Source organism: Conger conger, chromosome 5 (assembly GCF_963514075.1).
Source record: "Conger conger chromosome 5, fConCon1.1, whole genome shotgun sequence".
NCBI classification, from domain to species: Eukaryota; Metazoa; Chordata; class Actinopteri; order Anguilliformes; family Congridae; genus Conger; species Conger conger.
The window spans coordinates 14,566,168-14,580,737 of record NC_083764.1 but is presented as its reverse complement, the minus strand read 5'-3'; the positions used below and the strand labels follow the sequence as shown (position 1 = coordinate 14,580,737).

General features: G+C 39.2%; 2 protein-coding genes across 2 annotated transcripts; both read right to left on the bottom strand.

Moving 5' to 3' along the window:
* Nucleotides 1–3,843: 3,843 nt before the first annotated feature.
* Nucleotides 3,844–4,866, bottom strand: LOC133129318 (trace amine-associated receptor 1-like). Its single transcript, XM_061243307.1, has one exon. The coding sequence runs from the start codon at nucleotides 4,777–4,779 to the stop codon at nucleotides 3,844–3,846; it is 936 nt and encodes a 311-aa protein (XP_061099291.1). The 5' UTR covers nucleotides 4,780–4,866.
* A 2,576-nt stretch (nucleotides 4,867–7,442) lies between these two features.
* On the bottom strand, nucleotides 7,443–8,441 carry LOC133129053 (trace amine-associated receptor 4-like). Its single transcript, XM_061242873.1, has one exon. It carries the CDS (start codon nucleotides 8,373–8,375, stop codon nucleotides 7,443–7,445), a length of 933 nt encoding a protein of 310 aa, XP_061098857.1. The 5' UTR covers nucleotides 8,376–8,441.
* Nucleotides 8,442–14,570: the final 6,129 nt, after the last annotated feature.

Sequence of the window (14,570 nt, the reverse complement as noted above, 5' to 3'; positions counted from 1 at the left end):
GGTGAATTTATGAAATGTTCACTTTATACGTTTTGTCTTTTTGAAGTTTGCACTTTATCTAACAAACTACATTATGAGCATGCAACTTATTTGGCTATGGAACTAACTGGATTTATAACAAAGATATGATAGTGTACCACAAATTATGCAACTGCAACATACAGTTTGAGAAAAATAAAGGTTTAGCATGATTGAACACGTAAAGAGATAAATGTAACACGTAGCTGCCCAAATTGCACTCCAGACAAGCGATCACTTAAACTCATTATACTATTGCTTATCTAGTTAGAAAACAAGACCAATTCGTTATTAGTAACAAGCAAATGAGCTATTACTAGTTAGCTTTCCGAATTTACAAATATCGGTATTGCCTATATTTTATTGTAAGTGGATATTGTAAATTTGTCAAGCCAACTACAGCTAATTTGCTTGTTGCTACCGATAACAAACTGGTATTGAGTTGTTTTATAACTAGTTATGTAGTCTTTGCTTGATAATAAGCAATAGTATACAGAGTTTCAGTGATCGCTTGTCTGGAGTGCAATTTGGGCTGCTACAGGAACAATCAGAATAAGCCCCCACCAACTGGCTGTGGCAGTTAGAACCAATTATCAACCAATGAGCTTGAATTGTCGTACAGCTGTATAATGTTTTGATACAGAGTGATGGACCGACAAATGTACACTTTTAAACCCAAATCTATGGACTATAAACACAGGCAGAGGGTGAGTCAACATGTCAGTGAGCCTTTTTCAATGATCGGAAGGAATTTACAATGGTCTTGTAACAATGTTTTAAAACAGAAATCTTACCTATTGTACCTTTAAGTTTCAATTTGTATTTAAAAAAAACCTCCAAAACCCCACAGGCATTCAGGAAAACTATTTTCCGGCCAGTGCAGGGCAAAGTTGTGGATGGATTTTGATGCACCAGAGCCCGTTTGGAAATTTGGTCACTCGATGTGCACCAAAGTGAGAAGAGAGATGTGGTGGGGGTGTGTCACTGAAAATCAAGCAGTGCATTGCAATTTTCATATCAGCATCGTCTGCCATTTGCACAAATCACAACCCACCATATGGTGAGTTGCTAATTACGCGCAGTATCAATTTTTATTGTGGACAAAAATTCACTTTTTTTGTATTATGACTTTTCATTACTTTCTTAGGAACATATGCACAAGTTCATAAATGATATATTAAAAAAAAGTACAAATCTGAATATTAGGTAAAACACGTTTTTGTCTCAGTGGATTAAGCTAATTTTTTTTCTTTCAATGTGATGAATGACTCAACAGCTGGGCAATTACAGAGGGGTTTTATACATTTTAGTTTTAGGAATGATTTAAAATTTCCGTGTACAGTGGTGTGAAAAAGTGTTTGCCCCCTTCCTGATTTCTTATTTTTTTGCATGTTTGTCACACTTAAATGTTTCAGATCATCAAACAAATTTAAATATTATTCAAAGACAACACAAGTAAACACAAAATGCAGTTTTTAAATGAAGGTTTTTATTATTAAGGGAGAAAAAAAATCCAAACCTACATGGCCCTGTTAAAACATAACTGTGGTTTATCAAACCTGAGTTCAATTTCTCTAGCCACACCCAGGCCTGATTACTGCCACACCTGTTCTCAATCAAGAAATCACTTAAATAGGACCTGCCTGACAAAGTGAAGTAGACCAAATGATCCTCAAAAGCTAGACATCATGCCGCGATCTAAAGAAATTCAGGAACAAATGAGAAAGAAAGTAATTGAGATCCATCAGTCTGGAAAAGGTTATAAAGCCATTTCTAAAGCTTTGGGACTCCAGCAAACCACAGTGAGAGCCATTGTCCACAAATGGCGAAAACATGGAACAGTGGTGAACCTTCCCAGGAGTGGCCGGCCGACCAAAATTACCCCAAGAGCGCAGCGACGACTCATCCAAGAGGTCACAAAAGACCCCACAACAACATCCAAAGAACTGCAGGCCTCACTTGCCTCAGTTAAGGTCAGTGTTCATGACTCCACCATAAGAAAGAGACAGGGCAAAAATGGCCTGCATGGCAGAGTTCCAAGACGAAAACCACTGCTGAGCAAAAAGAACATTAAGGTTCATCTCAACTTTGCCAGAAAACATCTTGATGATCCCCAAGACTTTTGGGAAAATACTCTGTGGTCTGACGAGACAAAAGTTGAACTTTTTGGAAGGTGTGTGTCCCATTACATCTGGCGTAAAAGTAACACCGCATTTCAGAAAAAGAACATCATACCAACAGTAAAATATGGTGGTGGTAGTGTGATGGTCTGGGGCTGTTTTGCTGCTTCAGGACCTGGAAGACTTGCTGTGATAAATGGAACCATGAATTCTGCTGTCTGCCAAAAAATCCTGAAGGAGAATGTCCGGCCATCTGTTTGTGACCTCAAGCTGAAACAAACTTGGGTTCTGCAGCAGGACAATGATCCAAAACACACCAGCAAGTCCATCTCTGAATGGCTGAAGAAAAACAAAATGAAGACTTTGGAGTGGCCTAGTAAAAGTCCCCAGCTTATCTACAAAAAATCATCAGACCCTACACCCCTGCCAAACCTCTTCGTTCAGCCTCCACAGGCCGCTTGGCACCTCCACCTCACGCTCACGACTACTGTCTGTTCTGGCTCCACGGTGGTGGAACGAACTCCCCGTTGAGGTCAGAACTGTAGAATCTCTCCCCACCTTCAAGCACAAGCTGAAGACACACCTCTTCAAGCAGCACCTCTCCCCGTCCCTCCCTACCTCCCTGTGAACCTTAATTGTTGTCTCTGTGATGTGTATCGGTATTTTTAGTTGGCTAGGTAAGCAGTGTTTGGATAGTTCACTTTGGTCACTTTTGCTCTGTTTGTTTATTTGTTCTCAAAAAAAAAAAAAAGAAAAAAAAGGCCCTCGTCCTTATCTTTGTTGTACAGGTAGCAGTTGAAATTGTACTTCCCTCTAGGGTCTTTCAGCGAACTTATCCCTGGTTATGGGTATGCACTTTGTTGTACGTCACTCTGGATAAGAGTGTCTGCCAAATGCCAATAATGTAATGTAAAAGTCCTGACCTGAATCCTATTGAGATGCTGTGGCATGACCTTAAAAAGGCGGTTCATGCTCAAACCCTCCAATGTGGCTGAATTACAACAATTCTGCAAAGATGTGTGGGCCAGAATTCCTCCACAGCGCTGCAAGAGACTCATTGCAAGTTATCGCAAACGCTTGATTGCAGTTGTTGCTGCTAAGGGTGGCCCAACCGGTTATTAGGTTTAGGGGGCAATCACTTTTTCACACAGGGCCATGTAGGTTTGGATTTTTTTTTCTCCCTTAATAAAAACCTTCATTTAAAAACTGCATTTTGTGTTTACTTGTGTTGTCTTTGACTAATATTTAAATTTGTTTGATGATCTGAAACATTTAAGTGTGACAAACATGCAAAAAAATAAGAAATCAGGAAGGGGCAAACACTTTTTCACACCACTGTATATGCTGGAAAATGAAGATTCTTTTTCTATTTTTATTTGTAATATTTCTCTACATAAAATACCCCATAAAATAGAAATTGGACAATATATTTTGTAATATAATAACATTTTATAAATGGCCCAGCTGTTTTGGTCAAGAAGCTCCGAGTAAATGAAAATAACTTCTTTTTTTCTCGGTGTTTGGATACGGCTGGTCTAAAAACATTTAAATTAACATCTTAAAGTTGTTCCAGGTTTGGGCTACCCGAATTTTTAGCTCACTGACTGCTTACCTACCAAGTTCTTACCAAAGTCCAAACACTTGATGGCGTTGGCTCTGGCCTTCCTAGTGTGAAACTTCTGAATCTGTTAAGTGGCTTTTGTTATCATTTGTTCTCTGCATAAATGTTTAGTAATGAAGAGCCATTCTGAAAAACCTTTCCTGATATTATAATTTTAAACACCCTCTGGAACCAGGGAAAGAAAAATGCATAAACAAGAGGGTTGCATGCAGAATTAAAGTGCCCTAACCAACCAAGAGCATCAAATATAACAGCAGGAGTAGAAAAATGAAAGAATGGATCAACAATAAGCATCATGCCATATGGCAGCCAGCACAACAGAAAGACTCCCAGTACAATGCCAAGCGTCTTTGCAGCCTTTTTCTCTCTTTGTTCAGATGTGCAGTTCTTTTTAACAAGTCGTACTCTTGTCATTGCCATGCTACAGTTGATTTTTCTGGCTTGCACTTTTGCAACAAAGAAAATCTTCATATAGAGGGCTATCATCACTGTGTATGGAATAAAGAAGCCCACAAAAGCAGCCATCAGCCCCCCTTCTTTATTAAAAAATACAATACAGGTACCTGTGCAAGCATTTATGAACAACTCCTCCATGCCAACTATATTCATTTTAGAGAGAATCACCCCAAACCCAAATCCAAAGGAAAACAACCACGTGATTCCAATAAGGGCTGCCACCTTTTGCATGGATACCAAGGTTTTGTACTGAAGAGGCTTACAGATGGCCCAATATCTGTCAACAGAAATTAGACAGAGATGCAAAATGGATGTAATGGTCATCATCATGTCAAAACTAGAGTGCATTTTGCATGTAGTTTCTCCAAAATACCAGCAGTTTTCCACAGATCTGATCATGCTATATGGCATAACAAAAGCCCCCAGGAACCAGTCGGTTAATGCTAAAGAGAGGATGAGGAGGTTTGTTGGAGAATGGAGCTGTTTGAAATGAGATATAGAGATGATGACCAGCAGGTTTCCGCAGACAGTCAGCAAAATGACTAAAGCCATGGACACATACATGGCCACTTTGATAAGGCTCAGTGTTTGACTTCGTGGACAGGATCCTTTCAGGTGTGGGAAACAGTATTGTGTTTCTGCTGAATCTCCTGTCAAGTTGAATGCCAGGCTCTTCATCTCTGGAGACATTCACCGTTGGCGCCTTTAACGAAATATATTTGAATGATAGTTTTTCTCTTTTTTAACATCAATAAACACATTTTATTGATTTAATAAATAAACAGTATCATTATACAATTGTATTTATTATAAATGAAAGATGTTTATGATTCTGGTATTTCAGTCATTCACAATGAACTGTGTGAACTTGATAATTGCAGTTTTTATTCACTTGATATTATGTGTTAATTCTCATGATTCCATGCTTACCTGATATGTAAAACAGATAAAGTTTACAACTTAAATAGACGATAAAATAAGATAAAACATACACCTTCATTGAAAATTTTTAATTTCATTTGATCAATCAAACTATAAGCCTATGACCTGTCCTGAATTTTTAGACCAGTTATATACCCAAACAGCAAAAGGCAATGCCCGTATGACTGACAAGAATGACGTATGAGAGGAGCAATGGAACTCTTGTTTGTAGCTATGGGATACTACGAAGAGCTAGATTGGCATAAATTAAGTTCAGCATGAAATCGTGCCATCAATACCTATCACAAAAATGTAATGGTATGATCTAAATCTTATTCAGTTTAATTTTCAATTTGTATTTAAAAAACCTCCAAAACCCCACAGGCATTCAGACAAACTATTTTCCGGCCGGTGCATGGCAAAGTTGTGGATGGATTTTCATGCACCAGAGCCAGTTTGGTAATTTGGTGACTCAATGTGCACCAACGTGAGAGGGGAGACGCGATGGGGGTGTGTCACTAAAGATCAAGCAGTGCACTGCAATTATGGTGCAGCGGATTGCAATTTCCATATCAGCATAATCTGCCATTTTCACAAATCACAACCCAACGTATGGCCAGTTGCTAAATAGACACAGTATCATTACATATTTAAAAGCCAGACAACCAATTTCTTGGGTCATATGCTGTCCAATTTCACTTTGATATGAACCCCCAAGCAGGACAAATACAGTATTTTGAATTTATCCTTCCTTGTCTTTTCTTTTATATCTCCTGCATTTATTTGTTTCTTATTGTTTATGGCTGTTCTTATACTGCAGTTTAGTCCCCGGGTGCTGTATTATGTTATTTTTCCTTCACCCAACTTTGAACTTCAACAATCGTTTAATTTTAATTATGTAACTAGTTAATCTAATAGCTTCACGCACACTACATGCATCAGTTATCTTTACTTTAGGTAGCCTGAAGTATCATTCAAATGTGGCTTGTCCTATCCATGTAGCCTGTAGGTTAAACATTCAAAATGGAGAAAACAAGAAAAATTTGCGGACCAACTACATTGCTTTGGTTCTTGGGCAGTTCCCCTTAACCTCCACACTTTGCTCTTGCCATCACTCTGATACATGTCAAACTTGGTCTCATCACAATACCTTTTTCCAGAACTTTGCAGGCTCTTTTTAGTACTGTAACCTGGCCGTCCTGTTTTTGCCAGTAGTGGTTTGCGTCTTGCCTCTATAAATCTGATTGTGAAGTTTTCTGTGGAAAAAGCTGAGACATTTTATGTTTTGAATGTAGAAATCCAAATATTTTTTGCATTATGCCTTTTAATTATTTTCTTAGGGACATATGCAAATTAGTTCATGAATATTTAAAAAAACTAATTCACATATAATTTTTGTTCGTCTCATTTTTCTCTTTCAATGTGATGAATGACTCAACAGCTGGGGAATTAGAGGGGTTTTTCAAATTTTCGTTTTTTGCTGAATTATTTCAAAAACCCTAAGTATATTCCATTATTTTGCTATTTTCCTCATAAAATACCCCATACAATGAAATTATAAAATATATTTCGTAATGTGCGGCGGCACGGATGGTGCAGTGGGTAGCACTGCCGCCTCACAGCAAGGAGGTCCTGGGTTCGAATCCCCATCGGCCGGGGCCTCTCTGTGCGGAGTTTGCATGTTCTCCCCGTGTCTGCGTGGGTTTCCTCCGGGTACTCCAGTTTCCTCCCACAGTCCAAAGACATGCAGGTTAGCCTGATTGGAGAGTCTAAATTGCCCATAGGTATGAGTGTGTGAGTGAATGGTGTGTGTGCCCTGTGATGGACTGGCGACCTGTCCAGGGTGTATTCCTGCCTTTCGCCCCAATGTATGCTGGGATAGGCTCCAGCCCCCCTGCCACCCTGTTTAGGATAAGCGGGTTCAGATAATGGATGGATGGATGGATTTCGTAATGTAATAAAACCCTCTGTAATAACCCAGCTATTTTGGTCAAGAAACTCCAAGTAAAATTTGTTAGATACTATATAAGTTTACTTGGATAAAAAATGTTTTCCATACAGGAAATAATGTCATTTAGCCATTATTTTGGTGCTTGGTTGGCTGGACACGGCTGGTATAAAACATCTAAATGAACTACTCACCTCAGCTCACCCACCACTGCTGGGGGTACTTACATTACTACATCACTACCTGATTGTGTCGGCTCTGGCCTTTCAAGTGGTAAACATCTGATAACTATTATCAAATGGAGAAATATTATATATTTTTTAACTGTATATGAGAAACTGTTAAGGGGCTTTAGTTATTACTTGTTCTCTGCATAAATGTTTATTAATGAAGAGCCATTCTGAAAAACCTTTCCTGTTATTATAATTTTGAACACCTTCTGGAACCAAGGATAGAAGTATCCATAAATTAGAGGGTTACAGGAAGAATTGAAGTATGCCAACCACATTAGACCATCAAATACAACAGCAGGAGTTGAAAAATTAAAGAATGGATCAACAATAAGTACCATGGCAACTGGCAGCCAGCACAACAGAAAGACCCCCAGTACAATGCCAAGCGTCTTTGCAGCCTTTTTCTCTCGTTGTTCAGAGGTGCAGTTTTTTTTATTTTGTTTTGCTCTTGTTATTGCCAGGCTGCAGTTGATCTTTCTGGCCTGCACTTTCGCAACATAGAAAATCTTCAGATAGAGGGCCACCATCACTATGCATGGCAAGATGATGCCCAGAAAAGCAGTCAATAACCCTCCTTGTTTATTGAAAATTAAAAAACAGGTTCCTGTGCAAGAGTTTATGAAGTCCTCCATACCGACTATGTTAATTTTAGAGAGAATTACCCCAAACCCAAATGCAAAAGCAGACAACCAGGCCATTCCAATAAGGACTGCTACCTTGTGCATAGTTACTGAAGCTTTGTATTGAAGAGGCTTACAGATGGCCAAATATCTGTCAACAGAAATGAGACCTAGATGCAAGAGGGATGCAATGGACATCATAATGTCAACACTGGAGTGAATCTTACAAAATGTTTCTCCAAAATACCAACAGTTTTCTACAGATCTGATCATGCTACATGGCATAATGAAAGCCCCCAAGGACCAGTCTGTGAATGCTAAAGAGAGGATGAGAAGGTTTGTTGGAGAATGGAGCTGTTTGAAATGAGAGATGGAGATGATGACCAGCAGGTTCCCACAGACAGTCATAAAAATTATGCAAGCCATGGATATGTACATAGCTACTTTGATGATGATCGATGTTTGACTTCGTAGGCAGGATTCTTTCAGGTGTGGGAAACAGTACTGTGTTCCTGCCGAATCTCCTGTCAAGTTGAATCCCAGGCTCTCCATCTCTGGAGACAATCCCAATAGGTGCTTTCAACAAAACATATTTCGATGCAATTCAATTCTTTTTTTCTTTCTTTTTCTTTCTTTTTTTTTACTGATTTACTATAACAATATCTTTAAACAGTTGAATAATTTTAGATGTTTTTCCAGTCAATCACAAGTCTTTCATTTATGTGGATTTGATCATTGAAATTTTGTATTCACTTCAATGTGTTCATCATGCTTCCATGCTTACCTGATAAGTATGTATTTTTGCTCATCCAGGAGTATTGAAGATGAACATATGTGAACTCCTGTGTGCAGTAAAACAGATATAAAAAAGCAAAGCATATATTTAATTAAATCATTCAGTCATGCTAACATCCTCTTTCCTTTAAAAAGGTTTAATTTCATTTGATCTATCAGTCTCTAAGCCTATGATCTGTACTGATTTTTCAGACCAAATATATACTGTTAATAAACTGCAAAAGGCAACACCCATCAGCATTACAAGAATGACGTATGTGAGAATCAATGGAACTATTTGTAGCTATGGGATTCCGGGAAGAGTGATCACAGATGACACACTTTTTTCCCCTCTTATTTCTTTTTTCCTCCTGCCTTCCTCCTCCTAAAATATGTCTGAATAATGTAATAATGCATTATCTTAGAGGATAAAGGTATGTTTACTTGTATGTTTGTTATAAGTCATACAAAGTCCAGGTGCATGTTCCACAAAGCCAGGATTATGGAGTTAACTGGATAACTGCTGTAAAACCCAGACCCTGACCGAATCTGGAACATGGACTGAAGTAAAAGCTTTGTGCAGTTATCCGGCTAACACAGTAATCCTGCTTTGTGGGTGGACACGCTTTACAATGCCTCAGTGGTTTTAACATTACGTAACACAAGTGTTACAGAAATTTCAATTAATTTGCATTGTTCAACTAGGCTTCAACAGCATTATATCCTGCTACCAATACCCAATAATAAAAATGTGAGGGTATGGTTTAAATCTATATTCAGGAATGTAGAAATGCTGTGAGGGGGCGGGGTCAGAGGACCAAATCCGAGTTGCGTTCTAAAAGTTACCCACAAGATGTGAGAGAACCACTAACCTACAGACAAGGGATACACCCCAGAGGAAGGAAAAAACAATCAACGGAATACATAACTGGCACTTAGCCAACCAATAGAACGACCAATCAAAATGGTCAAGAAGTCTCATCTCAATCAAGCAAGGAAATAAAAGCCAGCAGGGAACTCAACCTCACGTCCCACTTATTACGGTGGACGTAAGACGAGTAGGATGTGGGAACGCCCACAACGCAACGGAGAACACTATGCAGGCTCCCAACTGCATTATAGCCCACGTAGGATCAGTAAGCACAGTGAGAATGAAAGGCAAACAAGACGACCCGTTTCTAATTCCACTGACGAAGCAGGAATACTAACCCTCATCCTAACATACACACAAAAAACAACGCTCTACTTCAACAAACAAAGCAGGACACCCATCCCAAGGCTAGAATACACAAAACAACATTACGCGTCTAATTCCATTGACAAAATGTTTGGTCATTTGGTACTCGCCATGCACCAATGTGGGAGGAGAGATACAGTGATGTCAGTGAAGATCAAGCAGCACATTGTAATTTTGGAGTCAGTGTAGTCTGCCATTCACACGCCAAAGTCATGCGCCAAATCAAATAAAGCAGTAAATGTAATGTAAAAAGAGGTCAGCCATAGCAACGAAGCCTAATGCTGCATTCATGTTGTATCGGACTGCCCTAAATCACCACCTTCCGACTGGGAAAGCAGTTCATCTCCAAGTTGTAATTCGAAGTGGGAATTTATGGGAAGATTGTGATGGCTCCGATATCTGAGACATGTCGGTAAAACCTGTAAATCACATGAATCCAGAAAGAGAAATGGTTTCCACGACCAAGTTAGCAACCATTAAATTTAAGAAAATCATAATATTGTTTCATAATATGTTATAAGTTCACCTCCGCACAATATTTATGATGAATTACTAGGGCTACTACAAATAGAGGGAGCGAGCTACCGTCAATAGCTGACAAACTGCAACAGATAGGCTACATGTTTAATCAATATCAATAATTTAGGCTAGATATCGGATGAAGCATATCTTGATTATGAATTATTTCCCCTTTGTGTGTCCGTGTTGATGCTGACACGCAACTGTTTTAGGACCCAATCAAATCCACCTCAACCCATGTTCAAGGCATGAACATGACCAATGGAAAATCCTCCCATAGTTCCTCTTTCTTCTATGTGATGTGAATGCACCAAGGTATGACTACTATACACTTATAGCAAACATCATTTATGTGTTTTATGGAATTTACAGTCCCCTCCAATAGTATTGGAACAGCAAGATCAATTCCTTTGTTTTTGCTATACACTGAAGACATATGAGTTTGAGGTCACAATATGTACATAACATGACAGTTCCGAATTTCAGCTTTTATTTATCTAGATTTAAACAACTTAGAACATATCACCATTTGTATCAGTCCACCCATTTTTTAGGTAAGCAAAAGTCTTGGAACATGTGACTGACAGGTGTTTCTTAGTGCCCTGATGTGTCCTGTCAGATTGTTTGGTAGATATAAATAGATCTGAATGTCGACTCTTGGTTTTAGCCTTGGGTTTTGTCTGTGAAGAGAAGATGAACCAACATGAAGACCACAGAGCTGTCTTTGGGAGAAAAGCAAGGCATTTTGAAGTTTGGAAAAGGGGTGAAATTGATCAGAGCTATTGCACAAGCATTGAGGGCAGCTGAAGAAGAAAGAACAGACATCAAACAGGTCGATCAAGGAAAGCAACAGCAGTTGATGACAGAAAAACCTCAAAATATCAGTTTGTGAAATCAGAAACAAGCTCCACAGGGCAGGGGTGAAGGTATCTCAATGAACTGTTCTAAGAAGACTTAGAGAGCGGCAATATAGAGGCTATACCACGAGATGCAAATCACTCATCAGTAGTAAGAATTGGAAGGCAAGATTACAATTTGCAAAGACGTACAGAGATGAGCCACAAAAGTTCTGGAACAAAGTTTTATGGACTGATGAGACCAAGATTAACCTCTAGCAAAGTGATGGAAAGGCCAAAGTGTGGAGAAAGAAGGGATATGCTCATGATCCAGAACATATGAGCTCATCTGTGAAACATGGTGGAGGATGTGTCATGGCTTGGGTTTGAAGCATGGTGGAGGATGTGTCATGGCTTGGGTTTGCATGGCTGCTTCTGGAGTGGGCTCACTAATCTTTATTGATGATGTAATGTAAGGATGAATTCAGAAGTCTACAAAAACATTCTGCCTGCCAACGTACAGAGAAATACATCCAAATTAATTGGGAGGAACTTCATCATGCAGCAAGACAATGACCCAAAACACACTGCCAACACAACAAAGGACTTCATTAGGGAGAAAAAGTGGATGGTTTTAGACTGGCCAAGTCAATCACCAGACCTTAACACAAGTGAGCATGCATTTCACCTCCTGAAGAGGAAATTAAAGGGTAAAACCCCCTGAAACAATCAACAACTGAAAGAGGCTACAGTAAAAGCCTGGAAAAGCATCATAGAAGATGAATGCAACAGTTTGGTTATGTCAATGGGTTGCAGATTTAATGCAGTTATTGCAAGCAACTGATATGCTACCAAATATTAAGTGTTATTTACTTTCATTTACTTAAATACTCTCTAATACTTTTGTTCACCTAAAAAATGGGTGGTCTGTTTGTTACAGTAACTTCAAATCAATCTCCAAATAGGTCTCCTGTAAAATTGTTGAGAATCAATTTTATTGATACTGTGACACAGTGCAATACAGTGGTTCATGTGTTCTTAATATTGCAATTGCACACCTTTGTAATGTTTATGATTGATGACACTGTGGACTAGCCCACATTACAGTTGTGTTCAAATAAATAGCAGTGCGTTAAAAAAAGTGCTAATATTTTTTAATAGCTTTTAGTTCGCTATTTTAAATGTAGTGGAAACATCCATCCATTATCTTAACCCGTTTTCCTGAACAGGGTCGCAGGGAGGCTGGAGCTTATCCCAGCATACATTAGGCGAAAGGCTACACCCTGGACAGGTCGCCAGTTCATCACAGGGCACTCACACCATTCACTCACATACTCATACCCACGGGCAATTTAGACTCTCCAATCGGCCTAACCTGCATGCCTTTGGACTGTGGGAGGAAACCCACTCAAACACGGGAAGAAGATGCAAATTCCACACAGAGGCTGACCGGGATTCCAACCCAGGACCTCCTTGCTGTGAGGCGGCACATTACACATTCAATTCCAAATCAAAGCCTTAACAAATTTTAGCAAGTATGCGTTATTCTTTTACAGGAAGCAAAGAAAAGGAATATTAATCTGTTAAAAAAAATGGCAGTGTCAACATTTTTCTCTTCAAACTCAAATACTTACTGTACTTTTCTAAATTTAACTTCACTTTAAATTACTGAAATAATATTTAGTTGCATAACCATTGTTTTTGATAAATGCTGCACATCTGTGTTGCATTGAGTAAACCAACTTCTGGCACTTAGGTACATTCCACAGTTCCTGTGAATTTATGGATTTTGATTCAGAAACTGCATTTTTAATGTCACCCCACAAGTTTTCAATGGGGCTGAGGTCAGGGGATTGAGCTGGCCACTCCATTACCTGAATCCTTTTTATCAGGAACCAAGATGTTGCTTGCTTACTCGTGTGTTTGAGGTCATTGTCCTGTTGAAACACCCATTTCAGGGGCATTTCCTCTTCAACATACAGCAACATAATACACCCTACGTGCAGCAACAGTGTATAGAGGCCTCTGTCTTACCTGCCCCAGGGCCTACACACGGACAACCACATTCACAGGAGTAGGAGAACGGAGGAACACACATACACACAACAGGGTTATCAAGTGAATGAATAGCCAAGTCAAGCATCGCCGCCTATAGGGCAGCCAACACAGTTTATATAAGCAGAGGGATGTGATTGGTGGAGGCGGGACCAGGGCAATGATGATGGACAGCAGGGACAGCGAATGGAAATGGTTGATGGCTTCATCTGTAGAGTTTAAGGGGGGGAAACAGACAGACATACATACGTGGAACATAACACCATCTATGATGAAATTTACTAACATAGCAATGTACCGGAAATGCTTTTCAGCGGGACTTCGGCTTTACCTCCCTATAAACTACACGGCTGTAGCATGTTGGCAAAGATCTGCGCTGATACCTTGATAGAGAGCAGGCTGATGTTAGCTTGAGCATTAGAGCTGATCAATTAAATTGTCTTTTGAGGCTTTCAGTAAATGCAAACATTTCACTTAAAACACTTGCTATGTGCGTAATTTATGTAGTTTTTACACCAAGAGGTTCAATGAGTACACTTGATAGGTCATTGCACACTCACTGAGCACTTAATTAGGAACATTTTTACTTTATTACACCTACTTATTCATGTGATTATCTAGCAGTGCAATGCATACAATCATGTAGATACGCGTCAGGAGTTTCAGTTAATGTTCACATCAACCATCAGAATGGGGAAAAATGTGATCCAAGTGACTTTGACTGTGAAATGATTGTTGGTAGCAGACAGGGTGGTTTGAATATCTCAGAAATTGCTGATCTCCTGTGATTTTCATGCACAGAATGTGAGCAGAACTTATACAGACCGAAACGCCTTTTTAATGAGAGACGTCAGAGGAGAATGGCCAGACTGGTCAAAGCTGACAGGAAGGTGACAGTAAGGCAAATAACCACACATTACAACATAAGGAGAAGAGCATCTCTGAACACACAGTGTATCATAACTCACAGAGGCTACAGCAGTAGAAGTCTAAAAGATAAGTCTAATAAATACCTAATAAAGTGCTTGTGAGTGTAAATATGCATTCAAAATAAAATCTGTGGTTAAAGAATCCATTCCTTTGAGAAAATTAACATTCTCCAAACAATGTGAAAACCTCCACACCATAACATCGCTTGTTCACAGTAGAACACCAAGTGTCTACAATTGGCAATTGCATAAGTCTTGCTGATCAGAATAGCTTTATGTTGAA